Genomic DNA, 27,920 nt, shown 5'->3' with positions numbered 1-27,920 from the left:
AGTTTTCTATCTACGTGACTTTACCGAAAGAACCAAGAATATGAATTTCTGCAGTCACGAAAGTTGTAAGTCTAAATCTATGAACATAACTTTCTATGGCAGGATGGGTGGAGGAGTTCTGCTCACGGTGTAGATACGTGACCACTTCAAGGGCTTTCAGAAGTAACTCTACGGTGTCCACTTCCGTGGTTGGGCCATTGCTATTCACGTCGGGACATGCAGCAGCACCGCTCTGCAGAGGTCGCAAACGGGTTTTGATTCCTTACCCGTACCCGGCCGCACCAGGTTCACAAACGGGTACCCGTACCCGGCCGTTCCCGTACCCTACCCCCGTACCCGACCGGGTACGGGTATCGGGTACCTGATTGCGACCTCTGGGATGTAGTCATGTTGCAGGCGCGGGTGGGTTGATTCTAGGAACTTGAATTGTGAAAAGAGACAAGACGTTGGGAAATGAGTGACAAACGGTTGCTCACCAGTGACTCACGGTCTACCCGTACCCGGCCGCACCAGGGTCGCAAACGGGTAGCCGTACCCGCACCCGGCCGGGTACGGGTAGCCGGGTATCGGGTAGGGTACGGGTATCGGGTACCCGGTTGCGACCTCTGCCGCTCTGCCAGTTCCGCATGGGCAACGACGACGAGCTTCTGACGACACAATTCCCGACGAGCACAATCGAGATATAACATTGGCAAAACGTGTATTTTGAAGACACATTAACAAACAAAAATGTCGTACGTTTTACTTTTCCAAGCCTCTCTTTATTCGTTAAAATTGTACACAATCACGGCTCGTCCACCAGGCGAAAGACGACTGGATGAGACGCCAACCCCCACCACCCCCACACACAATGCACTGCGTGCTTCGGTACACGTGACAGCACAGCGCGACCCACACACATTCTCTTTGCTCCATCCAACAAAACCTTACAAAATACAAAACCAACGACGAGACTTGTAACGAACCTTCGGCTATAATCGTTTAAAAAATATAATGTATGTGATTTCATAATATACGCTACATCTAAACTACCGCGTTAAAAAAATATTACGATAAGGGGAAAAAAAGAACAACGTTGTGAACACTGATTTTTACTGGTTGGGTTTCCTTAAAAAAATCGATTACGTTAATTTCCCATTTGCTCTAAGTGGCGTTAGCGGTCAAATGTTTAAAAAGCGGCTCACTCCCCCGCTCCCCCCAATCTATAACGAGCGTTGGGCAACACCTATGTGCGTGTCGACAGCCTATGGTGGAAATTCCACATTCGCATGGCAAGGGAGCACGCCAAAATGTATGGCGACCCTCCCTAGCCCACCCCCCACCCCCCGTAGACCTCCCCACACGTGGCAACACTAATTTTATATTCACCTTGGATGGACGATAACGGGCCGACTTGCCATCTCCAAGTTGGGATTTTACACACCTCGTGACATTTTACCATCGCCCCTGCCGACTCGCTATTGCGAGAAATGGAATGTGAAATTTCTAAGATTTTTGGGAAGAAATTGGCAAACGCGCGGAATATTGAGAATATTTCTACAGCAAACTATATGGCACCGGAGGTGAAAATTAGCAAAATCGGATACAATGTTTACGTACCGTGAATACGTTTGTCACGGTTCATAGAGATCCGTTTGTTAAAGCGACCACGATTCTTTACAGGGGATAATCAAGATGTCTGCTCTGGTTAGTTTGCATAATTATCTGTAAAGTCTTCTCTCCTCTAAAGTGTAGGTTTTCTCCCTCGCACAAACACTTCACAAGCGACTAAGCGTCCCAAACGCAGAGCCCTTTCCTGAAAAAAAGAGGCCCAAGACTCAGGCTTTGCTGGATAAGTAAAATTATTGCAATTGATTCTGAGCGGAAGTCACTTGATTTACCAGATTGCTATAGAGTGAATGGACTTAAATATCTCAATGGCAGTGAATGGGCCCTTGAATTAAGAGATCTCTATGCGAGTTAAGGCTATAAGGAGATCAATCACACAGTCTGCAAAGGACCGGTGCGCCAAACGTAACTACTGGCGACAGCATTTGAAAAAACTGATTTTTACTGCCATGTAGAATTTCGTTCGCACCCTAAGTAGCCAACCGTGCTAATCAACTTATTTGTTTGATCCACGTTATCACGGGAACAACGCCAACCTTCGAATGTCAACCGCCGACTCAAGTGAGCGCAATTCACTGGAGTTTGCACATCAAGACGCGGCAACGTGTCCAGCGGGTGACAGTCGTCTCCTCCGAACTAAGCTCTCAAAACAGAGTAGACCCCCGGCCGTAGATGCGACGGTGACATTTCTAACAAAGTCGAACCATCGGATGCCAAGAAAGCCATCATTGGCATTGCACGTGGAAGGACTGCGGCCGATGCAAATCCAGCAGACGCTCTGTTGTGGTTTTTAAAAATTCACCGCATCAAACCAGTTCCCATCCATTGAAAGGCTGTAAACACAGCTCATAATAATAACGGTTATGTTGGAAATTGGCACAACAAAGTTCCCTGCAATCGACATCATATAAAGGTTGCAGAGGATTTAGTGTTTCAATATTCACGTAACATCGGTCAGCTAAGAATGTAGTGTTTTTATGTTTGTAATGTAATGAATATAGTGTTATTAACGGACCCCAATTTTTTAGCGTAACGTAGGGTCATCAAAGGCACCACCCCCACTGCAGAAACTTGATTTTCGAGCTTCTTAAAAATTCCGAGGAGCGTTTCAGTAATAATACGTTTACGAGCAACACCGTGACAAACAAAAAGGAATACAATTCGAAGAAAGTTAAAAACGACAACGGTGTATAAAGGTACGGCGACGTCTCGGGAATTAAAAACCTTTTCTTGTTTCTTCCGACGACAGCAAAAACAACAAAAAAATTAAAACGCGAGCGATTAATAACGATACCTCCCCCGTTAAAAGTCGCACCGTCCAGACCGCTCGCTTTCTACGGGAGGCGTTGGCTGCGGAAAGGATTAAAACAAAATACGAAAACAACGTCGAGGAGCCGTGTGTGCGTGAGCACAAGTCAGACGTTTCGGCCAAGCCACAGAAAAGAGCCCCCCTCCCGAGAAACGTATTTTGTCAGGGTAAACTAAAACCGTCATTTTCCCCAATGGAAAATATTGCATTCGTATTTGTTGCAAAATTCAGTTTTACTTAAAGTGTTATATTATTTAAAATTTGCGTTCCATTTAAAATCGATGCGGTTTAAAACGTGATTATGACTATGATAAAAAATAAAGTAGAAGTACGTCGTAAAAAAAAACGGAAGTTGGCGATGTGGCTACAAGGCAATGGAGCCCATCGCTCTCCTCCACAGCCACAGCATCTCCTCCGATCTTAATGAGTGCTCAATGACGCTCATCTCCGTTAGTCAACTACAAGGCAGAGGAGGAAATTCCACATTCCCATAGCAGGGGGAAACAAGGGCCATCCCCATAGGTATTCTCAGAGCTTCATTTCAGCCAGGCCTGTACGGGTGAATGGCCCAGAAAACATTTCTACAGCTGGCAAACCACATCCAGTAGACCTCTTGCGAGGGCTGTGGCTTATAGGCAAATGCCATACGAGACAAAACGAAGCATGTGTGCGAACCTCAAATAGTTATCTACGCGTCCAGGTGTTCTGACATTGCGCCAGTCACCACATTTTTTTTTTGACTTCCTAATTTAAGCCAGGTGCTCCCCCCCCCACCCTTATCTCTAGGCCTACTTCAGTAAAGCAGTGACCCCGCACATATTCAGCGAGAAACCAAGCACAGGATGGTCTCACTGTTGACTTCATCCAAAGGGGTCTACTTATATCATTGACCTAAGGAGGGATATAATAATGACGGAGACTCGGATTTGAACTTATTGGCCTGGCTAGTAATCGATAAACCTGGCGATGCAACGCAAAGAACTCGCCTCCGAATCCACCACGGAAGCATCCGCTGACCTGTCTCGGCAACCTCCGTCATCACAATGAGAGAAAACGAAAAGTACAAAAGTGTTGAGGAAGCGAGGCACGGTTGGCTTGAGGTGACGGCGAGTAGCATGTGGTAGCAGTGTAAAAAGGTCTACTTTTTTGTTAAAAACTTCGATTTAAAAAACAGAACTTAAAAGTTGATCATTGCTTGGCAGATACGTGCACGTAAAAAAAATTGTATAATCGGAGCGCATTGAAACACCAAACGTGAAAAGCGAACGAAAAATAATCGGGATGAGAGGTGAAACGGCACAGTTGGAGCTTGGGTAAAGGGGTCAGGGCCCATGTTCGGGTTTAATTAGCTAGTTGTGGTTAGAGGTCGGCGAGGGTTTAATTGGCTTGTGGTTAGGGTTAGTGTCAGGGTATGATTGGTTAGCAAGGTTAGGGTAGGGATAGAACCAGAGTATGATTGGCGAGTGTGGTTCGGACAGGGGAAGTGCTTGAGTAATTGATTAGGGTTAGGAGGGTAATGTCTGACTGGCCAGTATGGCTAAGCTTAAGGATGGAGTTAAAGCTGGAAGACGGCTTGGTGATGCATTATCGTAAGGCTTAGAGCTTGTTTCCAATGAACCAGTCCCAACTCTTTGTCCCCTACTCTCCAATATCAAGCCAAGTCCCTTCCAATTTTCATCACTTTTCAGTTCTGGCGTTATCCAGGCCATGTGCGAACACCGTTGGGAGATGCGGTTGCGAAAGCAGCCATGGCCAACAACGCAGCCATTTGTTCTGCTGCGATGACTATTAAAAAGTTAACATTTGTTCGAAGCAGAGGGTTAACGAATTCCTCGGTTTCGGCAGCGTGCTCATTTTTCACGTGGCTCCATTTGTTCTCGCTAAAACCTACAAACGCAATCGACACTTGAGGTTCTGTTCGTCGTGTATTGCTTGTTCTAATTTATCTGAAATGCTTTGCAGTTTAGCGTTTTTTTTCTTCCTTCTTTGCTATTTACATTTTTTCTGAGACGGGCGAGGCAGACTGGCGTTAAACGCGACTGTGATCATGACGATGACGACGGTGGTGATGGCGATGACGGTGGTGACGACAACAGTGGTGGCGGTGAAGACGATGACGATAATGGTTGTGACTGTGACGGTAGTGGTCACATGATGCACAGACACTCATCACAGTGCACGTTTAAAAAAAGAGGAATGCACACATAACAAACCTCCATCATTCAACACAACCGTTGCTACGTATTTTGAATACACACACAAAAGGCACAAGGATCGCCTGTTTCAGACCTAGAAGCTTCAGAGGCAAGTGCTCTTAGCGAGCACCTATTAAGCCCGAGGAAGGCACAAGCATGGGTGGCATCGTAAGCATCACTCATGCCCAGCCATCTTAAGGCTGAGCAGACCTAGGAGAAACCCCAAAACGGGATCAGAAACTTGGTGATGGCGATACCGCTGGTGTTCTTGTGTAATAAGGCCAGAATTTGAAGGCACACACTCACATCCTACAGCCACCACTAAAGATCCCCTGCATACCTCACAAACTGCTGGGGCAAGCGCTGTTTGCGAGCACCCATAAAGGCCGACACAGTGCACTTAAGGGTGATTGCGGTCAGTACCACATTCGGCCACCGTTGCTTCTCCAGTGCCGAATTTCACGCACTGCACAACAGATATTCAATAAAATCTGGACCAGACCGAAGAGAGGACTACAGACTGGTTCAGATATTATTTGTAACTGATAATAGCCATGGCAGGGAATTTATCCCAAGTTTACCGGGTTCTGAGCGGAGTGTGATAACCACCGTCACCACTCACTCCTGTTACATGCCCTAACTTGCATCTTATCACCATTGTTTCACACACTCATCCAATCACCACCACAAACACTCGCTCACATCCTATGACAACAACCGCCGTTCGCCATTAAGTAGCGGTGACGTCACCAAGGCGCTTGTGCCAGGCTATGTGCACCTTAAGACCACGTGAAGTGTCAAACGCCTTCTGGCAGGTCACGGGACCCAAGTGCCATGGGTGACGACCACTGTCAAACACACTCACTCACGTCTAATAACCACCACACTCACTTACATCCTATGACCACCGTCAAACACAAACTCAAGACCCTATTACCATCATGCAATCTGTCTCCAAGGATGATGGACCTCTCTTACATCTGGATTCGGAATCCTTCAGCATCTTATACGGTTATGTATATGTCTGGCAGATGCACCAGCAGTACCCCCTACTATGCCAACTTGCTGCATTTTATCTTCCCGGCGCGCCGCTCAATGTTGTGAGCATCACACCTCTGCCCTCAGTTGTTGTTGGAGGGCGACTGCCTCCAACTGCCCAGTAGCGTCCTTCACGATCCTCCTCCATGGAGGCCGATCTTGACACCGCTGGTACCAGTCTTCGGCAAGTACACTCAGCTCGACATCCTCCCGTACCACATCAGTCCATCTCTTCTCCAGCACATGTCATGCTCGTTCAGCCCCGTCTATCCAGCCAAACAGAAGCTGCTTGGGCATTCGGTAGCTGGGCTTGCGGGCTAAATGACCCAGCCACCACAGTCTCACCTGCCGGAGCTCAAACACACACATCGAATCACCACCACTCCCACCACCATGCTTCACTCACATCCTACCATCACCATCACATGGATACACACACAACCGTGCTCACACTCGTGCTTTCACACCTTCACACACATTCCTCTCCTCTCTCTCTCCCATCCTCCTTCGGTCTCACAGCCATGTGAGAAAGTTCTCCTTGTCCAGCCTGGCTGGGCCCAGCACAGACTCGACGTCGCTGAGGAGGTCGGCAGAGATGGGCTCCTGTAGGCTGGGGACCAGGTCATCCGTGTCCATGCTGACGTCGCCGCCCTCCTCCTCGCCCCCGGAGAATCCGGCACCGACGCCGGACCCAGCCGTCACCGGTGCCACTCCTGCTCCTGCTCCGAGCGTGTCCATCATGCCGTAATCGACGTGGGTGGCCGGCAGCGTATCCAGAAACTCAAAGAACGGCTGCTGTTGCTGCTGCTGTTGGGGCTGGTGCGGCTGCTGGTGTTGGTGAGCGCGCAACGGAGACTGTGGAAATGGAGATGGTTTCTGCGCCGCTGCCTTCATGCCGGTGCTGCCGCCGCCGCTATGACCGGCGGCGAAGGGGACAGCACCTGTGTGCTGCGTGGGGCAAGCTGTCGCAAGCTGCCGGGCACACTGAGAGGAGACGGGCGTTAGGGTCGCGGTTGTGCGTGGGTGCGAGATCTTTCTTTGGTGCCGTGTAAGCGATATGAGGACTACTACGCCTGGTATGCACGAGGTCGTGGGTTCGATTCTGACCCTGACACCTGTATATTTGGAGTTTGGATGTTCTCCCCGTGGTCGTGTGGATTTTCTTCGGGTCCTCCAATTTTTCTCCCCCTCACATTTCGAAACAGGCCCCGAGAGTATTTGGCTGGTATCAATTTGCACAGGATAAGCCACTTTGTTGAGCTATCATTTGTGGCCAGGTCACTTCTTAAAAAGAGCCGTATAGCTCAATGGGCCTTACCTGGTCAAATAGAAATACATTTTGATTTAAAGCTTTCGTGACTGCAGGGATTCATCTTCTTGGTTCTTTCGGTAAAGTCACGTAGAAGGGAAATAATAAAATAATAAAAATAAAACATAATAAAATAATAAAATTATTATGTTTTATTTTTATTATTTTATTACTTCCCTTCTACGTGACTTTACCGAAAGAACCAAGAAGACAAATAAAAATAGTTTCGTTTTTAGTTTGGAAACGGGGCAAACATTGATCATCTCCGAGCTCTACACGGGCTGACAGGGTCGCGTGTAAACCCGGCGAATGGGGCCCACAGAAGATTATTGTGTCCGTTCGTCGTGCCAGGAGGGGCTGGGTGGGGAGGGTGGGGCTGGGTGGGGCTGGGTGGGGAGGGGCTGGGTGGGGAGGGGCTGGTCACCCCGTGGTGCCCTTATAAAACTCAACGTTTAACCTACTCACGCCGGCTTGTGTCCGCCATCACAGTCGGGCATATTTGCGAAATACACCACGCTGCCGTTGACCCTGCAGGCCATTGACCGAGCAACCCAACGTTCCTACCAGCTCCCTCCGCAGGAACGTGTTTTATCTCTCTGTGATCCATCAACCCTGCTCCCCCCCACCCACCCCCCCACATGCTTGATTAGATGTGCCTGCAATCGCGTGCAGCCACGAGTTAGTAACATGGTTACTAAGTGGTTAACAATGGCTGTGTCGGAACAGTGGCGAGTGACATCCTAAACACATACAAGAAACGCTGTACACACATCCACACACGTGCCCATATACTATATAAACACACACACACACACGCCCCTCTCCAAACGCTGTGTACACACAAAAGAACCATGCCCCCCCCCACACAAACCGTACAAGCACACACCCCCACATACTGCAAATAAACATTCACACAAAAACATTTAAATACACACACTCGCATACAACACAACACCACAGTGCCTGTGCCAGGCCAGGTGCACAAAAACACATTAAAAATACACACACTCGCATACCCACACATTCGCACTCACACACCATGCACGCGCACGCAGCCCCGTAAATTAGCATAACTACACAAGCAGACACGCACAAGCGCTCACACACTTACACGTGCACTTCATATTCACACACACATGCATACTCACCCTCCCACAGATGCTCACACCCTCACACAAATGCACCCACAACAAAGATAAAGATCCCCTGTATAGCCATAACAGGCTGTTGGGGCAAGTGCTGTTAGGGAACATCTATGAAGGCCATCATGACACACAAGGGGGTGGGTGGGTGGCGAGTAACACGTCAGACTGCCTTTGCCTCCCCAGTGGGGATGTTTACACCAGGTACTCATTTGAGAACAAGTCGACCTAAAGGAGGCCTTGGACCGGTTCAGATAATCGCCATTAGTGTTGGCCGTGAGCGGGAATCGAACTGAGTTTGTAGCGTAGCACGCTAACCACTGCGCCACCGTACACACATGCAGAGACAAAGATCCCCCATGTAGCCTTAACATAAAGTTGGGGCAAGTGCTGTTAGCGAGCACTTAGAAAAGCTGGCATGACACATCATGAGGTGGGTGGGCGGGCAACACCACACCCCAATGGCGATGTTTACACACCGCACCAGGTAATCATTTCAAGCCAAGTTGACCTCGGGGATGCCCAGGACCATTTCAGATAATCGTTACTGGTGTTGGCTGTGAGTTGGAATCGAACCCGGGTCGCCAGGTCCTTAGTGCAGCGCGCTAACCACTACACTACCGCTCCCCACACTCATACACACGCACTCATACACACACGCATGCGTGCGCATTCTCACTACCATCGATGTCGTCGGTGGCGCCATTGCCGTGCATCTCCTCCGGCGTGCGCGAGAGGCTGTAGTTGCCCACGCTGAGGCCGCTGTCCGTGCTCGCCTCCCTGGAGTGGAACGCCCCGCTGTAACGTACGCGCGCTCATTAGACAACGCGGAAGGAACATCACATGAATGTTGCACTTCTCTGCGAAGGGCATTTGCCCTCGGAAGGACGTGTTTAGCGAGAATTCCGTGACCTCCCGAGAGGAATTACCAGGTAAGGCCCAACTGAGCACTATAGCTCTTTTTCAGAAGCAACCTTGCCACCAATGAATTATCATGCGGAAATTTATAGCAGCCAATTACTCATAACACATGTTTCTAAATGTTGAGGGACAAACCAGAGGACCTGGAAAAAAATCCACGCAAGGATCCCAGCAGAACATGCAAACTTCAAATATACAGGCGTCAGGGTCGGGATCGAACCCACGACCTCCTGTATACCAGGCAGAGATCGCAAACGGGTTTTGATTCCTTACCCGTACCCGGCTGCACCAAGGTCGCAAACGGGTACCCGTACCCGGCCGGGTATGGGTACCCGTACGCTACCCGAAATGAGTGACAAACGGTTACTCACCGGTGACTCACGGCCTACCCGTACCCGTACCCGGCCGCACCACGGTCGCAAACGGGTACCCATACCCGGCCGGGTACGGGTAGCCGGGTATCGGGTAGGGTACGGGTATCGGGTACCCGGTTGCGACCTCTGATACCAGGCGAGGTAGTTAACATCTCCTCGCCACCGTGGCGCCCAGACTGCCAAGTGAATGGGCTCGGACTGACAAGCGGCTCACAAACCTGTTGAGGAATGGGTCTGAGCCAGACGTGTTGATGGCCCTCATGTCCTGGACTGCGCCATTCCCCGGGGAGGGGGTGTGCACTCCGTTGAGCATCTCCACATCCATGGGCATCTGCCCCCGCATGGCCAGCTCCTGCAGAAAAACACACCAGAGGCACGGGGATCAATTCATCTGTTGTTGTAACGTTCTTACCCGCCTCTAATGGATATCTGTGAACAAGAACTTTATAGCTCATCGGATTTCCTTCAGTCTAAATAAATATTCTGATTCTGAAAATAAACATTGCGAGTCCGATTCTGAATCGGTAGTTTATTAATCGCCAATGTTTTATCACAATCGGCGGAGGACATCTGATTAGTTGCCAACAGCAGAGCACACGATGATCCGTCAGTGACAGGTGTTTAATTTGAGAATTAAGAGTTTAATAGAGTGAGAAATTCTGCATCTCGCGACGTGAAAACAACAACACAAATCGGGATAAAATGTATTTACAGAAGCATATGAGAGCCTATTTATTTACACCGAGTCTCTTTTTCAATGGCATTCTGGGTCACAACACGTGCAACCGAAACCCAGATTCGAACCCAGGCACTCAAAGGTGCCGGGGTTCAATGCTCTGTCCTCGTAAGCCACCCGCTGGCGACCACCATGACTCTCAACTGCTTTTACATGAAGTATTAATGAAGGTAATGAAAAGGGGCCTCATCAATTGCACCTTCGATGAGCACGGTTGGCTACGCACAGTGCGAAAGAAGTTCAGCATATATACAATCAATGTTTTTCAGCAGCATTTACTACAGCAGCAAACTCTTTATGAGTTTCAACTTCTCTGGTTCTCATCAGGTGTGGCTTGTTAAACAAATACTGCCGAGATTTCTGATGATAGAGGAAGACTGCTCCATGAATACTGTCCCATTGATATATGTGGACAATAACATAATAAATACATATTATTGGTTCTTTCGGTAAAGTCACGTAGAAGGGAAATAATAAAGTAAAAAAAATAAAACAATAAAAATTCTCACGACGTTTCGATTTTTATTATTTTATTATTTCCCTTCTACGTGACTTTACCGAAAGAACCAAGAATATGAATCCCTGCAGTCACGAAAGCTTTAAATCGAAAAATAATAAATACATGTTTGTGCCCGGCCACCTTTGTCTCCCTAAGGAAGTGCCTGATCCGGTTCAGATATTCGCCACTGATGCTGGCGGTGAGCGGGAATCGAACTCTGGCATCTGGTTTTGTAGGAACCACTGTGCCACTGTTCCCCACACTCGCGCACACGCAATCACTCACGCACCCCCCCATACACACATGCGTGTGCACGCACACCCACAGAGACATACTTGCCGATACACACACACAAACGCTACTATACACATGTGCATGCACTGCCGTGCACCCCCACACTGGTATAGCTCGTAAATCAGGGCAGGGGAATAACAGGTTTGTGTGGTTTTCCTCCCCTGTTTCTGGGACTCCCATTTCACCTTCGGGATAAAACTGGCAACGTCAGAGCAGGCACACCCACGCTTTACCAGCTCCGGAAAAACGGAGGTATCTGCAGACAAGTCCTAACAGCTCCATGTTTACACACACCCACACATACACACACACACGGAAATACATGCACACACATGCACAGGGACGCACCCATGCACACACAATTGGACAAATAAGAGACAGGCACATACAGACAAACGCATGCACTTGCACAGGGACTCGTATCGACTGGCATACAAAGACAAACATCCCTCAGTATAGCCTTAACAGACTGCTGGGGCAAGTGCTGTGAGTGAGCACTTATCAAGGCTGTAACAGCACACGAGGGGGTGGGTCGCCAGCACCACGCCCAGCCACCTTTGTCTCCCTAATGGCATTATTTTTACACATCGCAACCAGGTACTCATTTTAGGCCGAGTCAACCTAGGGGAGGCTCGGGGCCTGTTTAGATAATCGCCACTGTTTATTGGTCGTGAGCGGGAATTAAACTCAGATCGCCAGCACTTGCACAGGGACTCACACGGATTGGCATACACCCACACATAGCCACACCCAAACACAGATACCCCCCCCATGCCTCATACATATGCATACACAAGACAAAGATCCCCGTATAGCCTTCACAAACTTGTGTGGCAAGTACTGTTCGCAAGCACATGTGAATTCCTGCACGGCACACGAGGGGGGAGGGTGGTCAGAACCACGCCCTGCCACCTTTGTCTCCTTGCACCAGGCACTCATTTAAGGTTGAGTCGACCGAGGGTAGGCCCAGGACCGGTTCATATAATCGTCACTGGTGTTTGCTGTGAGCCGGTATTGAACTCGGGTCACCGGGTTCGGAGCCCAGCATGTTAACCACTGCAATACCACTCCACACATCTACAAAGACAAACATCCCCCATATAGCCTTAACAGATTGTTGGGGCAAATGTTGTTAGCGAGCACCTATGAAGGCATACACACACATACTCGCACACATAAAGACATAGACACATCCCTCGTAGTCTTATAGACCATTGGAGTAAATTCTGTTTGAGAGCTTTGATGGAGGTGGCGTGTGGTCAGCACAACACCCAATAACCTCCATCTCTCCCGAGCACTGATGTTAACACACGGCCCAAGGTACTACTTTAAAGTGAGTTTGTCGAACTAGGGAAGATTCAGATACATGTCATTGATGTTAACCATGGCCGGGAATCGAACTTATACCGCTGGGTTCCCCGAGCAGTGTGTGATCCACTGCTCCCCAGGCGCATGCCCACACACACGATTACACATGCAGGTGCCCACACACAAATGCATATGCATAAACATACACCCACAAACACAATAACAGACCCACACAAAATAAAGCTCCCCCGTGTAGCCTTACAGCCTGGGCAAGTGCAGCCACAGGGCAGTGCCGATGCTTGCACACTGCAGCAGTTACTCATTTTAAGCCCGAGTTGACTTTAGGCAGCCCAGAACCAACTATCACTCATCACCACTTTTAACTGTGCAGGGAAATTAAACTTCCTACGATCAGAGTGCAGTGCACTATCCACTGCGTCACCCCTTCCCACACACACATGCACAGACACACATCAATGTCCTTCCAGCGAAAACGGGTATCAGCCACTGGCAATTTTAACTTGGTTTTCAGGTATAGAGTTAACTTTGGTAGAGTCCAGTAACCAATGACTGCATGCATATCCCACAAAAAAATTATTTTGGTTGTTCACTTAATGTGGTCCCATTTCAGGTCTGAGAATTAACAATTATGTTTTGTTTCGATTTAAAGCTTTCGTGACTGCAGGGATTCATCTTCTTGGTTCTTTCGGTAAAGTCACGTAGAAGGGAAATAATAAAAATAAAACATAATAAAATTATGTCTTGACTTATAAGCAAACATGCTTGGCAGGACATATGAAAAGGTGTGCTTCTATTGTGGATAAAGTGACGTCAGAAGCAGCTTTGTGGTGTCACCTGCATTGTTGTCTTAGATGATGATGGCCATGTGATCTATAAGCCTAGGTCGTGTTGGGTGAGAGTAGCAATTTAAAGTCTACTGACTCAACTACACAACTCCCCCACACTTAACTTCTCCTCTCTACTCTTACAAAGTGGTTGATTATTTCGCATTTTCTTGGGACAACCAGCTGGATTTGAGCTGCCCTGAGCCAACTAATTTCTCCCCAAATGAGAGTTCAACGGTAACGTGTTGGGGAAAAAAAAGATGCCATGTCCACAATTTTCCCGAGTTATTTTTAAAATCATGGAAGTTGGGCAAAGACTTCCCAGAAATACTTGCAAGTTGCAACTATTGTGTTACATCAAACTGCCTATGCTTACCCAACAGGAAAAGGAGTACAAGCATTAGGCTGTGTAGTGCGGTAGCGTGTGGGGGTACTCCGACCATTTGTAAGATGTCAAATACCCTGTAGGCCTGTAGGGAAATGGTTCTCAACCTTTTTTGGCTACTGTACCCCTGGTTGAATTTTGTTTCAACCGATTACCCCCTTGCCCGACCCAACATGGTTCTGAGAAATAAATGTATGATTAATGAACACCAACATTTTAATCACTTATCCATTTTGTCAGGTATCCTAACTAGCTAATAACTGCAAGTGACAAAAAACATTTCAATGCATGCTCTGCATGCATGACGTAATTTGTTCACGTTCTGTTACTCTTCGAAACCACATAGTTTAGAATTAATGAGTCTAGAAAGGTATATTAATATCTACATAGGTTATCATATGGATTTATATTTTATTGCAGTTATTTTATATTATTAGCCTTTTGCCCGTCCAAGGACGGGTGTATTTCATTAAATCTGAAACTTGCAAGCAAAAAGCAGACCGCGACGTGATATTCACTGCATCAATTCGTGTGCAATTTGTAAGGCCGCGGTGATAAGACTTATTTCATTTAAAGGCTATAATCCCTTGTTCATCACAACGTCCTTTTTACTTCGATGTCTCAACAGCGTTACGGAGATCGCGTGACGTGAGCGTTCTGCCTTTGCAGTGAGGGTTGTGAGTTGACGCCGAGGAGGGGGGAGGAGGTGCCTCGCCCCCCCCATGTGGAGTGACGTCAGCCACTAATTAATATTAATTGAGAGTGGCCATTTGGAAGACGTCACCTCTTCATGATTATTGTGGGGGGCTGTTCGATGTGGACTGATGTCACCTGCTCATGATTATTAATGAGGGGGGGGTCATGTGGAAAACGTCACCTGTTCATGAGTATTAATGAGGGGGGCTGGCCGACGTGGAGTGACATCACACGCAGGACACACAGATATTTTTGGCTCATTAAATACAGTAATTGGCAGATTCAGACATGATTATTCAATTACTCATGTATTATATAATTTCACGAATAAATCACCTCAGGTACCCCCCTGGGACATTGCCACATACCCCAAGGGGGCCGTGTACCCCCGATTGAGAACCACTGCTCTCAAGGGGCTCTCTGGCACCCCCCCCCTTCTAATGGAGGCCCTTCCATTAGCAGTGACTCGAACAAGCAATTGCAGGGCTGCAAATTTACTTTTTTAATCGGTTACTTTAGTGGGATATCCCAGCTCTCCTCGAGCAAACGTGACGCACCTGTCTCATGTCGTGTCTCACCCTCATCTTCTCCTTAGGCAGGCGCAGCTTCTGTGCCGCACCCAGCCCTCCCGTCGCCTGATAGGTCGGAAGCCCGCGGCTAGAAGCCGCCTGATTGGCCGCCGGGGACATCGGGGCGTGGCCGTGTGTGGGGAAAGCTGGGGTGGGCGTCAGCCGCTGCTGAGGAGATTCTGTTTGGTGGGGAGGGGGAACACGGGGAAATTAGTTCTCAAGACTCAGCAAGAAAATTATTTAACTCTCTATGTGCGTTTGTCCTGAGAAGTTTTAATGAGCGATATCCCGTTCTGAGCTGCGCAGTGAGACGTCACACATTACGTGACGCCACGAGATAACCTTGAGCGCTGATTACATGGGGAGGTGAGGCACGTGTGTGACGGGGTTGACAAGGATGGTCCCTTTCAACCCCGGCTTTTAGTGCCACGTTTTGGGCGACACTTTCAACCTTAGTTGGAAAGCATTGAAAATTCCATAGGCCTAGTCCAGGGTTGGATGGCAATGGCGGTGATGGTGGCAAAGGTGGCGGCATTTATAGCAATGATGGTGGTGATTGTGGCGGCGGTGATGGTGGTGATGGTGGTGGCGGTGATGGTGATGATGGCGGCGGGCGGCCACCGTCACCGCTTACTGTAGGCTGGCTCCAAGCGAGGGTCGAGCCAGGACGTTGTCTTGTTCTTGTGGTCGATGAAGTAAACCTCTCCATCCGGAGTCACAGCCTGCTCCCAGCCATCGGGCAGGGGTCCTGCCACACACACCAGCCATCACATCATCGCCATCAGCATAGCATTGCATAAGCAGCAAGCCCCACCTCATCACACGCGTTGCCACACAGCCCACAGATGAGTTTACGCCTTCATCATCGAGCTGTTGATGTTAAGGATTAGCGGCGTGCACCACGACGCGACAAAGTTGAGGCGACGGACTCGGAAATGGTTGCTCGATCTTAATCTCTGTCTTATTTCTCCTCAGCTCTCTCACCATTTCCCTCTTCTATCACTCCATCCACCCTCTTTCCACTTCTCTCAATTACTCTCTCTCCACTTGTCTCTCTCCCCACGCATCTCCTCACCCCCGACCTCATGCTTCTCTCTCCCCCCCCCGCACTTCTCCCCCTCGCGTCTTTCTCCCTCCCCCGCGTCTCCCCCCCCCCCGCGTCTCTGTCTACCCCTCCCCGTCTCTCTTCCACCGTCACGTGTCTCCCCGCCCCCTTGCCTCTCTCCCCACCCTCCACGCTTTTCTCCCTGCCCCCGCCCCCCCGCGCCTCTTTAACCCCCCCAGCTCTCTTTCCCCCCCACCGCGTCTCTCCCCCCCATCCACCCCCAGCGTCTTTCTTCCCCCCCTCCGCGCCTCTCACCGAGTTGCTGTGGCCCCTGTGCGCTGGTGCGGCTCGCTGTGACGAGGCTCACTCCAGGGTTGGCGGTGCCGCTCTCCGCCGCCAGTATCCCGCGCGGGTCGTGCCACGTTGTCGTCTGGTTGTTGTGGCTGAAACATTCACACATCGGCACCAAAGTCGTCACCATCTCCATCAACATTGTCATCATCATTGTCGTCATCAACATTGTCATCATTGTCGTCATCATCATTGTCGTCATCAACATTGTCATCATCATTGTCGTTATCAACATTGTCATCATTGTCGTCATCAACATTGTCATCATTGTCGTCATCAACATTGTCATCATTGTCGTCATCAACATTGTCAATGTCGTCATCAACATTGTCAATGTCGTCATCAACATTGTCAATGTCGTCAATATCGTCGTCACCACCATCATCATCAATATCAATCTCTCTTGATCTCTCTCACTTTGCCTCCCAATCTGTCCTGCATCCCCCTCTCTTCTCACCCCCCCCCCCCCATCCCTTTTCTTTTCATCTTTCCATATATCCCTCTCTACCTTACTCCGTTCCCCGATCGCCCACTGCTCTTTCTCACCATTGCACACTTCTGCGGTTCTCTACCTTCTTTCTCCCTGCCACCATCCCAATCGCCACTCTCCCAATCGCCATCCACCCACCTCTCACGACGCACTCTCTCCCATCGCTCTTCTGCTCCTACGCCCCCCCACCCCTCTTTCCCCTTGACGAATAAATGCCGTCTTGATTGCTATGTGCGCTACCTCCCAGCCTGTAGCCCGTTCTCCGACTACCTCTCTCCCTGTCCATCTCCCTCTCTCTCTCCCTGCACAATTCGCCCAACCCTCTCTTACTTGATGAAGTAGCGCTGCCCAGCGGCCGTGAACGCCACCTCCCAGCCGGGTGGGAAGGGGGCATCGCTCTGGTCCAACAGCTCGTACGATCCCTGCCGGCTGTGCTGCACCATCGCCGCCTGCGCGGCCACCACCACCTGCTGCTGCTGCTGCGGGGACAGGGGGTGTGGGAAACCTGTCGCCTGCGCCTGTTGCTGTTGGGCTTGCTGTTGCTGGGCCTGCTGCTGCTGCTGGGCCTGTTGCTGCTGCTGCGCCTGCTGCTGCTGCTGGGTCGACATTGGCTCGAGGAGTGCGGGCGAGGAGTGCGAGCGCGAATGCTGCGCATGGACGGCACCTGTGGAGGAGGGGGGGGGTTACATGCATTAAGGGGATGACCTCACACAGCGAGTTTCACACCGGCCCTAATACTGTGGATATATGATATATGCACACCTCATATAGGCACAGGGATGCTGCATAAATAGCGTGCGATGGTTAGCACAATTGGACAGGTTGCCCGTTCGATCACACAGAACAACAGTAGAAACTATAGGCAAGTGTCGTATATTCCTCCGCCCAGCAGTATAAATGTGTATGCCACAGTGGATCGGCAGCTCATGTGGTCACCCCAACCTCTTCCAAGACGTCTGGCCAGCATAGAAGAGTAGGCCAAACATGTCGAGAGGGGCTTTTTGTGGAGGCTCTTCTGCCAACAGTTGCGTGAGCAATTAGTTGCAGGGCTGCACCTTCAACTTCATCATTTAGGTTTACAAAGCCCAATTCGATTATAAGGAATACATGGAAATATTTGCGGGACACACCGGTGCAGTATAATATACCGGTCCTCATATAACAGTCTAAAATCTAAATTTTAATCACAAAATCTGTTTATCAAGTCTTTAAATTGACCCAGTCGCCAAGTTTGACGAGATTCAGAGGTTTATTCAGTCTACTGAGACTTTCTAAAAACAGGTCAATATTGACCGTTGATTTGTGTCGTTGAATCGAGCAAGTCTCGGGCATGAGTCAATTCTGCCTTTGGAACACGGAACCAATCGTCATCAGGCTGGGTGCTATACGGCAACAGACTGTGAAGCTTCGCATTCAGCTGCTCATAACAATCATCTTCCGACTGCTTCAACATCACGAGAACCAATGTTGACGCACCCCGTGAGATTTTCTGATCAGGGTTGCGAATCTCGGGCAAAATAAAAAATGTTTGCGATTTTTATTTTACTTTATACTGCGCACCGGTGTACCGCCAATACGTTCACATGCTTACATTACACTGGTATGGAGGGGAAGCCAAAGGGCCACTTCTGATACAAGGATATAAGCACATCTGGCCGAATATTAATTCACAGACCTTTGTCAATCCACGGGCGGGTGAAGGCCCTCCCCATGCAGTTTTGGTTGGAAGGGTTGTTTGGTCATACTTCATCACACTGGTCAGTGCATGTCAGTAAAGAGTGGAGGTGGCCCAGGATGGTTCAGCTATCACTCGCCAGTTGATTAGCATGGTTGGCTACGTACAGTGCAAAAGAAGTTCAGCATATTTACATACATACATGGCCGGGAATCAAAATCAGGTCAACTGGTTCATGGCGCAGTGAGCCACGGACCGTGCCACCCCTCTACCAATAGCTCTATAGTGGAAGTCCTCTAGGATGCCCGGTGTCACTTCATCAGTTTCTTCAACCGTCCATCACCCTTCTAGCCATGATGTGTCCTTGCCCAAGCGCACTTACCTTCGTCAACAGACAATCTGATGCCTCAAATTTGCATGTTTTCTGATTACATGGTTCCTGTTTCTATCAATTCCAAGCAATCCAACAAAGCAAGCCTTGGGATGATACGTTTGATAATAAACAAAATTCAATCATTCTAGATTTGAAGTTTTCGTGACTGCAAGGATCCATACACTTTGGTTTTTTCGGTAAAGTCACGTAGGTGAAAATAAATGAAAACAACTAAATTAAATCACGACGTTTTGGGCGCAACACAAGCGTCCGTCATCAGGTGTGGGCAACCAACAGCGAAAACAATAACTGAGGTAAGCCTCAGCTATTGTTGTGTTGCGCCCGAAACGTCGTGATTTAATTTAGTTGTTCTCAGTTTTTTTTTCACCTACGTGACTTTACCGAAAAAAACAAAGAGTAAAATTCAATCATGTCTATGGTCTGTATGTTCTGGGAAAAATGTTTCTAAAGGAGTGGCTGTATGTAGGAAGAGAGAGAGCAACTTGAAGATAAGGAATTCCACCATAAGATAAATATTTTTTTTTATCTGAGATTTTGTTTCTCAAGTGAGCATCGAAGCGGTGCGCAACTCCTTTCTACGGCCTTGAGCCCGTGGTAAACATTCCACATTCCTATGGCAGGGATAAGTCTAGGACAGGACAAATACTGTTGCCTTCCGTACATAGCAGTACTCAATTTATCCACCCTGGACAAATGATGGGCTGAATCAACTCCCAACCAGGATTGGATTCGCAACATTTTAATTTTGCTTCGCTCACTCTACCATGGAGCCAATTAATACAATAAGCATAATATTGAACGTCACATATCAATCGCATATCCACCCTGACCAATTAACGGCCCACTACCACTGCAGTATGCAGTGCACGGTGTAACTGTCATTTGCGATAAATGTTCACATATCTGACCTATTTACATATCCGCCTATACGTTAGTTCTCAGCGAGTCAGATATGCGAGTAGGTACTGTGATAACTAGCACGGAGAAATGCACGTTCGAAATTACACTGATAGACAATAGATTAACGCATGCATTGGAGAACATTTGCAAGTTAGAAACATCATTTCACCTTTAAAAAAAGTAAACTGTGGGCAGGGCATGTGGCGAAGTGATGATGGGACAACGGTCGATGCTAACAGAATCTCAGCCAAAGGAATACGCCTGAATGCATGCTCAATGTGGAGATGCAGCGATGAGTACAGCTCGTCTGTTGGGAGCTAGGTAGATGATTGCATGGCGAAACCATTAGAGATGGCTGCGGCTTGGGGAAGCTCTCATCCAGCAGTAGATAGATCAGGGCTGCTGCTGCTGTTGATTGAGTAGAAGAACTGTAAAGATGCTGCCATAAAAGTGCCTGACAGGTGACCCTCCATAAATCATTAACGAACGGCTGCAGAGGTTTCTCAATTGACACGATCAGGAAATGAAAATACTGTATGCGGTTTCAGAAGCGGCTGCAAGTTGACAACTCGGAGGTTGTAAAAAGGAGTTGCGAAAAAAACCCACCCAGCTACTACAGAACGAGTTGTGCAGAACCCCCCCCTTCCTTCATTTCCGGCCTCCGTCACTGCTTGGGGTTAACATCAAGGACAGATTTCTGGCTCTTAAGACTCCAAGGACAAGTTGGTAGGTTTAGAAGCTGGGAGGAGACCATTTACGTCTATCCTAGTTGCTGTACTTTTCTCTACCCCGCCACCACGTGCCCCGAAGTCTGATATGGATTGCAAATCCCTCCTTTGGCTGGCATTGTTGTTAAGTCTCGATAATCGGCCATGTCCGAGGCATGCCCAAGCCCACTAACTTTTATTTACGGTCAATGGTTGTATTTTGTTACTTCACACACTCCCAGTCTTAGTTGTTCTAGCCTTGTAAATGTGTTTTTTTAAACGTCTATTGGGTTTTCTTGAAGGTCTTTGTTTCTGAGAGCTGGGATCGCTCTGCATTAGTTTCCAGTGAATCGAATGCCTTTACATAGCCTGCACAATCCAGGCAAAACGGTAAATGTAGATGCTAGTCAACCACGAGAGAAAGCTGGTTTCAGAAGAGGTTTTCTACGATTGACCACATAATACTACCAATACGATTACAGAAGACAAATTGAGTATCCGACACAAGGACTGGCTTTTGCAGACTGAAAAGTAATCTGTAATACTGCAGTACGCTTCACAGTGCAATGTCTTTACGGATGTTAAGTTTAAAATTCGATGTATTGTTACGTTTACTCTTGCAAAAAGTAGAGGTAATGCATTGCAATAATAACATTTATAAATCATTGTAATAAATCAACTGCTTGCACCTCTTCCAAAACTACATTTTAATTATGTAGTTAATATTTATCGCAGACCTTTTTTTAGAGTGTAACAATACACCAATAAATATCGATTCTCTAACCCTCATGATAATTATGTGAACACAGATTAATCCATGCAGGATGTAATGGGTTCACGTGACTGCCGCAGCCACCAGTGGCCGCTACACTCACAACGTTGAACGAAGTTTCTTGAATAAAACTGTCGAATCAAACCATGTGCTTGAACAGCAACACATAATCAAATCGCTTGCCAGAGGTTAATCATTACATGCCAACCTTGCTCTAGATCTGCTTGCTATTCTGTATGTGTATATATATTTTTATTGTAAGTTCTCTCTCGTGCGTGTTGTATTCCAGTGTGAGCCCTACAGTCTTCCTCATCACCGTGTCCCCTTTGGCCACAATAGCCTCTCAACCTGCCTTAAAGGGCATGCATTAAGACAGCATTTCTATACCCAAGGGAGCCCCAAAAACAAACACACTTGTGCAATGTTCTAGTTTCATGTCCTCTTCTTAGGTGCCTTTCTGAAACGCACGTAAAACTCACGAAATCCCTTAGCTTCCCCCAGAGTTTCCTCTCAAAGTGTTTCTGCAATTGCGCACATCATCAGCAGCCCCATTGTTTATCCACTGCTGGATGAATGCCTCTTCACGCCATCGTCATCCCTCACTGCCCAGTGCTGTGACTACCATCCATCTCACTCCCGCATGTCAGCTAATCTCATTACTCCTGCTCCACAGCGGTTGCGTCCTCTTGAACGCGTTCCCTCCTTCCAAAGGCCATTCCGTCACCAGTCTCGGCCATTGGCCCGCACCATTCTTATAGCGCAAGGCTATGACGAAGATGCCATGTTTTGCATAGTTCTACAGTAAACTAAAACTAATCTATCCGTTCTCCAAGTTTTTTTGAGCAGAGTGGAGTCCATCCTGGAAGAGAGACGCACCAACTCCGACCAAAGACATGACTCTCTCAGAGGAGTCCTAAATGAAACGATAAAGTATTTTTTATTTTACCAGGTAAGGTCCACTGTGCTATATGGCTCGTTTTCAGAAGCGGCCTGGCCACAAATGATAGCTCAAAAAAGTGGCTTATCACGTGTAAATTTATAGCAGCCGAATACTCTAAAAACACGTGTTGACTCTAAATGTGGATGGAAAAAACGAAGGACCTGGAGAAAAATCCATATGACCACGGGGGGAGAGAGAGAGACACACAAACTTCAAATATACAGCAGGTGCCAGGGTGGAGATCGAACCGACAACCTGTATACCAGGCGACAGAGTTAACATCTCGCCACCGTGGCGCCCCAGCTGTAGTTTTAGTGGGGGACAAAGTTTGTGTAAACCTAGTAATGCCATAATTCGCAGGTAATTTTCAAAGTTGGCCAATTTGTACCTCGAGACGCGGCACACAATGTCCTATACTTGAGTGACATTACAGGATCTTTAACGTCCACTGCGAAGCAGATGGTTCGTATTGTATAGCTGATACACTTTGCACCATCACACATCCTTGTGCTGTGCATGAATTCTAGGGGTGGGTTCCCACCTTTTAAGAGGCCATGATGTTTGAGTAGCTGCTATTTCTCTATGTGCCCAAGTATAACTGATTGAACAAAAATTGTCAACTTTATTTTCGGCGATTAAAAAAATCATTTTAAGTTGATGAATCGACTCGTCGATTAAGCATCCCAGCTCTGGAAACGATCAAAATTCCTCCTGCTATAAGTAAAGTTACATAACAACAAAGTTTGTTTAATACAAAAAACACATTGAAGCCATTTTCACCTAGCAATGTTGGGAATGTTGGAATTTAGTAAAAAAAAAAACGCTAATGTATAATACGTTTTACCTCACAAAGGTTAAAACAAATAAAATATTCATCGTATTCTGCGAGAACCCGGGGTTATGAAACTATTTGGACAAAATAACAAACTTCCAATTTACGTCACAAAAATCTAACGAATACCATAAGCCAAAGTAGGCTTAATTACGAAAATAAACATTTAAGAAACGTTCAATGTAAAAAAAACGAACTGTACAATAATATACTTCTCAATTTGTGACCGAACAATGCAAGTGATTGTCAAAAATCACAGATTTAAAGCAATACCCCATCCAGACGACCCACCTCAAAATACGCAAAAATCACATTTCATCCCACAAAAACCAACAGAGACATTTAAACAACAACAACAAAAGCCATTTCACGTGACATTGTGAGCACCTAATCCTAAGAGAGCGTATATTGACTCGAAAAAAACAAGCTGACAACATTTGTCTTACCCATGACTCAATTACGTGCGACTCCCAATTAACCGTGGTAGACGTTTAGGGGCCACAAAAACTCCCGATTATCCGTCGCTGTATTCCTCCTATTCACTCGATTATCCGTTTTGAATCCCGTTAAGCGGATAACATCACGCGCATAATAGAATCTGCGATCTTCGTGTCCTCCCACATAACAGCAGATGCTATAGACATCTGTGAAAAAGAGCGTTTAAGCTCATCTTAATCCTCCAGTATACATAAATATTCTGATTATGATTTGATGATTTCTGCCGTGTCCCGAATATTTTGCTAAACGCTTAATCTCCCGCTTCTAGGTACTGTTAGACAATGTTAGTGACTTTGATTTTTTGGTTTAAATAACTTATGGGAAAAGTTATCTCACCAAACTTTTAGTTGGGTTTTTTTTTTTACCCTGACTGACACTCACTTAAGTGTGAGTTTGCAGTCACCACCTTGGAAAGGAAATGTTCACAGGGAAAGTTCAATTATTTCGTTTAATATTTACTGAAAGCATATCGTGTCTTAAAATTTGACTGTTAAGGGTGTTGCAGAAACATCCTTAAAGATTAAAGCTCAAGTGAAGATTGAGACATTTGCCTTCGTTATACTTAGTGTGTTGAGTGTAAACTATTAGCGATTAAGATGACTAATGGTGTTGGGGAATGCAACTGGAGAAAGCCCTCAAATGAAAGTTAAGGAATTTGTCTTACTTAGTTTGTCCCTTAACTCTTGATTAAGTGTAAGAGTTCCAGAAAACAATTTAAGCGGAAAGTTTAAGGGATTTCACGGAATGTTTTCTGAAAGTTGTGATTTAGTATTGGCTCTTAAACGTTTACTTAAGTACAATAGTATTGCAAAAAGGCAGTGTATTTTGAAGAAACGCCATGGCCTAAAGTTACCTCAACTCTTGAATGCGTCTTAGAATTTAATAAATCAGCTTGAATAAATGTGAAGGGAAATTTAAGGGAATTCGCGTTTGAGGAATTAAACTGTAATGCTCCAAAAAAGCGCAAACGTTTAAGAAACCAGCTTATCAGAAACCCTGAAATTATTTTACCTTAAACTCTCTAAACCTTGGACGAGTTTCTCAAACTCAAAACTGAGAACGAGATGAGTGAAAGTCTAAAATATATTCCTGAACCTGCCAATGCGTTGTTGAAGTTACAAAACCAATACCGCACAACATCTTGAAGTTACAAAACCAATACACACAACATTAATCCCATCAACCAAAGAGACCACACTCACAATCCCAACAACTTTTCGACATCCTCATCATCAAATCACCCACGATCATATCCACACTTGCTGGATGAATTCATCTCTCCCGATCCCACCAAAAATCCACCGCCATATCTCACGATCTCGAGGAGACACAACAATCACACAGAGCACCTGCACACAAAAACTTCTTTCATTATCGTTCCATCTCCTGTGCGTGTCGCGTCCGCGCGTATCAAACAAAAGGCTTGTGGAAGTGGAAGGCATTACGAGACGATATGGAAAAGTAAGACGCAACTCCCAAGTTGTACGCGATGCCAATAGTAACAATATCCATCACACAACGCTCACAATGTTATACGATGAACGACCAATGTGTTTTTACTATAAAACACAAGCCGGGAGAAACGTTGAGTCTTATAATCTGTAGCAAAAGTGAATAGTTTTCATTATAAAATTAAAACAAAACTTTTTTTGTTTTACCTATCACGGGCCAATAGTTATAATATCCATCACACAACGCTCACACGGGTTATACAACGAACGTACAATATTTGTTTCTATAAAACACAAACCGGGAGAAAAGTCGCGTCTTATAACCTGCATCGAAAGCGAATCGTTTCCATTATAAAATTAAAACAAATAATTTGTTTTTACCTCTCGCGGGCCTCAACAGCGGGCTTGCCTGACGCGCCTGCGGGAAGCCTGCGCCGCAGGCCTCGGCCGCGCCGAGCCCGGCGTAGGCGGCGCCGCCCGAGAGGACCGCGTCCGAGCTCGCCTGGCGCGCGTGCGGGCAGCCTGCGGCGCGGGCCTCGGGCGGCCTGAAGAACGACTCGGGCAGCTTTCGCTTGCGCATGGGCACCGACTGCGGCATGTTGGCGGCGCCAGGGTTCATCACGGCGTTAAAGAGGGCCTCCAGGTCCGTGGCTGAGTCGGCACGGGAGGTCACCACATGCTGCTGTTGTTGTTGTTGTTGGTGGTCATGTTGAAGTTGATGTTGTTGTTGTTGGTGATGTTGTTGTTGCTGATGGCGTTGGAGGTGGTGGTCGGGATGGTGGTGATGGTTGTTGTTGTCTTCGTCCATTGTGCTTGCTTGTTGGCGATGTTATGATCGAGTCGGTGTCTGGTTGTGATGGTTCGTTAAGGTTTGATGATGTTGGTTGGATTTTGCACTAATGGCACTTGTTTAAGTTTTGACACAGGTGTTATGATTTAGATGATTGATATCACTTGGGTTTGACAGATTGGCACTAATTCGATGGCACTGTTAGGAGCTCGAACGTAGATCACTTGTATTTGAAAGCAAAGTACCAATATCTTTAATTACTATAGATTTTTTAAACTTTTATAAGTCTGATAACACTTATATTTGGCACTATTAGAGATTTGGCACTCGTGACTTTATTATGATGAAAGGTCTGTCACTGTTAGTGGTAATTATAATCGGTGTGATCGTGGTGAAGTGTTAGTGATATAAAACTTAGTCGGAGTTAATTGTAGTGTGCTATCGTAATTATCACTGGTAATCTTTGCGTTATTAGTAGTAATTATAGTGTAATAACTCGTTCTGCTGTGTTAGCAGTGTTATTGGTAGTGGTTATAGTGGTAGGTTGTGAGTTGTGTTTTTAGCGTTAATAATATCGGTAATTGTGTTAATTACCACTACTGTCGAGTCTTAATGCAGTTATTGTAGCAAAAAATGTGTCGATGTGTGCCAGCCGTATACACTTAGTTACTATTATTGACACTTTAACAGCTGACGGGTGACATAGGTACGATGACTAAAAAAATCAAAGCTAATGACGAAAATATAAAAATAAGCGTGTAGTTAACTGTAGAAGAACTGACAAAAATAAAGCAACGATAAAGCACCCAACGCAAATACAAAAACAAGTGGAAAGAAAAAAAAACTTTAGCGATTGTTCGAACTGCTCCCAACCACCGTTGCAGCAACTCTACATCTATCACCAACAACAACAACAAACTACGAGTGTGAACTTACAACAATGGGGGAAAATACACTTCTCATGAGAAAGGAAACATGTTGAGGAGGTGAGAAGTCTCGCGAAGTTGAGCTTCTCTTCTTCTTCGAGGGCCTTCAAACCCCCCACCACCACTCCGTCGTCGTTTAAAGTCGCGAGTGACTCAACAAGTCTCTCCCCCCCCACCACCTCAACTCTCTCCACTCGCCTCTCTCTCTCCTCACCCTCGGGGTGGTGGTGATGGTGGTGGTGATGGTGGCGAAGTTGTTGGCGACTGTGTGCTCGACTTAGAACAACAGCGGCGACGACGCGGCGAGGATTATCGAAGCGAGGCACCGTCGCCTTCGCATCCTCAAACTTTTCCCCAACACACACACACAAAAAACTCTTCAACGCAGCACTCGACTCATTAATATTCTTGCTTTAATTATGCGTGGCGTCACGATTAATTATTCATGAACCCTCCCTCCTTCCCTCTCGCTCGCTTCGTGATGTGGAGCCTCATGCATTATTCATTAACCCGATTCCCTTTGGGTGGCGATTTGATTAATTATTCATGAGCACCGCCCCCTTCACCCGCTCTGATACGTGACGTCTACCTAATTAATTATTCATGAGCACCGCCCCCTTCACCCACTCTGATACGTGACTTCTACCTAATTAATTATTCATGAGCACCGCCCCCTTCACCCGCTCTGATACGTGACGTCTACCTAATTAATTATTCATGAGCACCGCCCCCTTCACCCGCTCTGATACGTGACGTCTACCTAATTAATTATTCATGAGCACCGCCCCCTTCACCCGCTCTGAGACGTGACGTCTACCTAATTGATTATTCATGAGCACCCTCTTCGTCCACGTGACGTCTAACCTAATTAATTATTCATGAGCACCTCCCCCTTCACCCGCTCTGATAGTGACGTTTACC

General features: G+C 47.0%; 1 protein-coding gene across 1 annotated transcript; it reads right to left on the bottom strand.

The window, feature by feature from the left end:
• Positions 1–730: 730 nt before the first annotated feature.
• LOC133340669 (transcriptional coactivator YAP1-like) lies at positions 731–27,392 on the bottom strand. Its single transcript, XM_061549069.1, is given in 9 exon segments — positions 731–7,092; positions 7,094–7,122; positions 9,284–9,399; positions 10,115–10,248; positions 15,217–15,407; positions 15,863–15,976; positions 16,589–16,716; positions 17,445–17,778; positions 25,665–27,392. Coding segments are annotated over 9 exon segments (1,902 nt in total). The 5' UTR covers positions 26,092–27,392; the 3' UTR covers positions 731–6,663.
• Between the last annotated feature and the right edge of the window lie 528 nt (positions 27,393–27,920).

The sequence above is a fragment of the Lethenteron reissneri genome, chromosome 2, assembly GCF_015708825.2.
Source record: "Lethenteron reissneri isolate LAM-NWPU_2019-01 chromosome 2, ASM1570882v1, whole genome shotgun sequence".
Lineage (NCBI taxonomy): Eukaryota > Metazoa > Chordata > Hyperoartia > Petromyzontiformes > Petromyzontidae > Lethenteron > Lethenteron reissneri.
The sequence above is the reverse complement of the archived record's forward strand: the minus strand, read 5'-3'. Positions and strand labels throughout refer to the sequence as shown.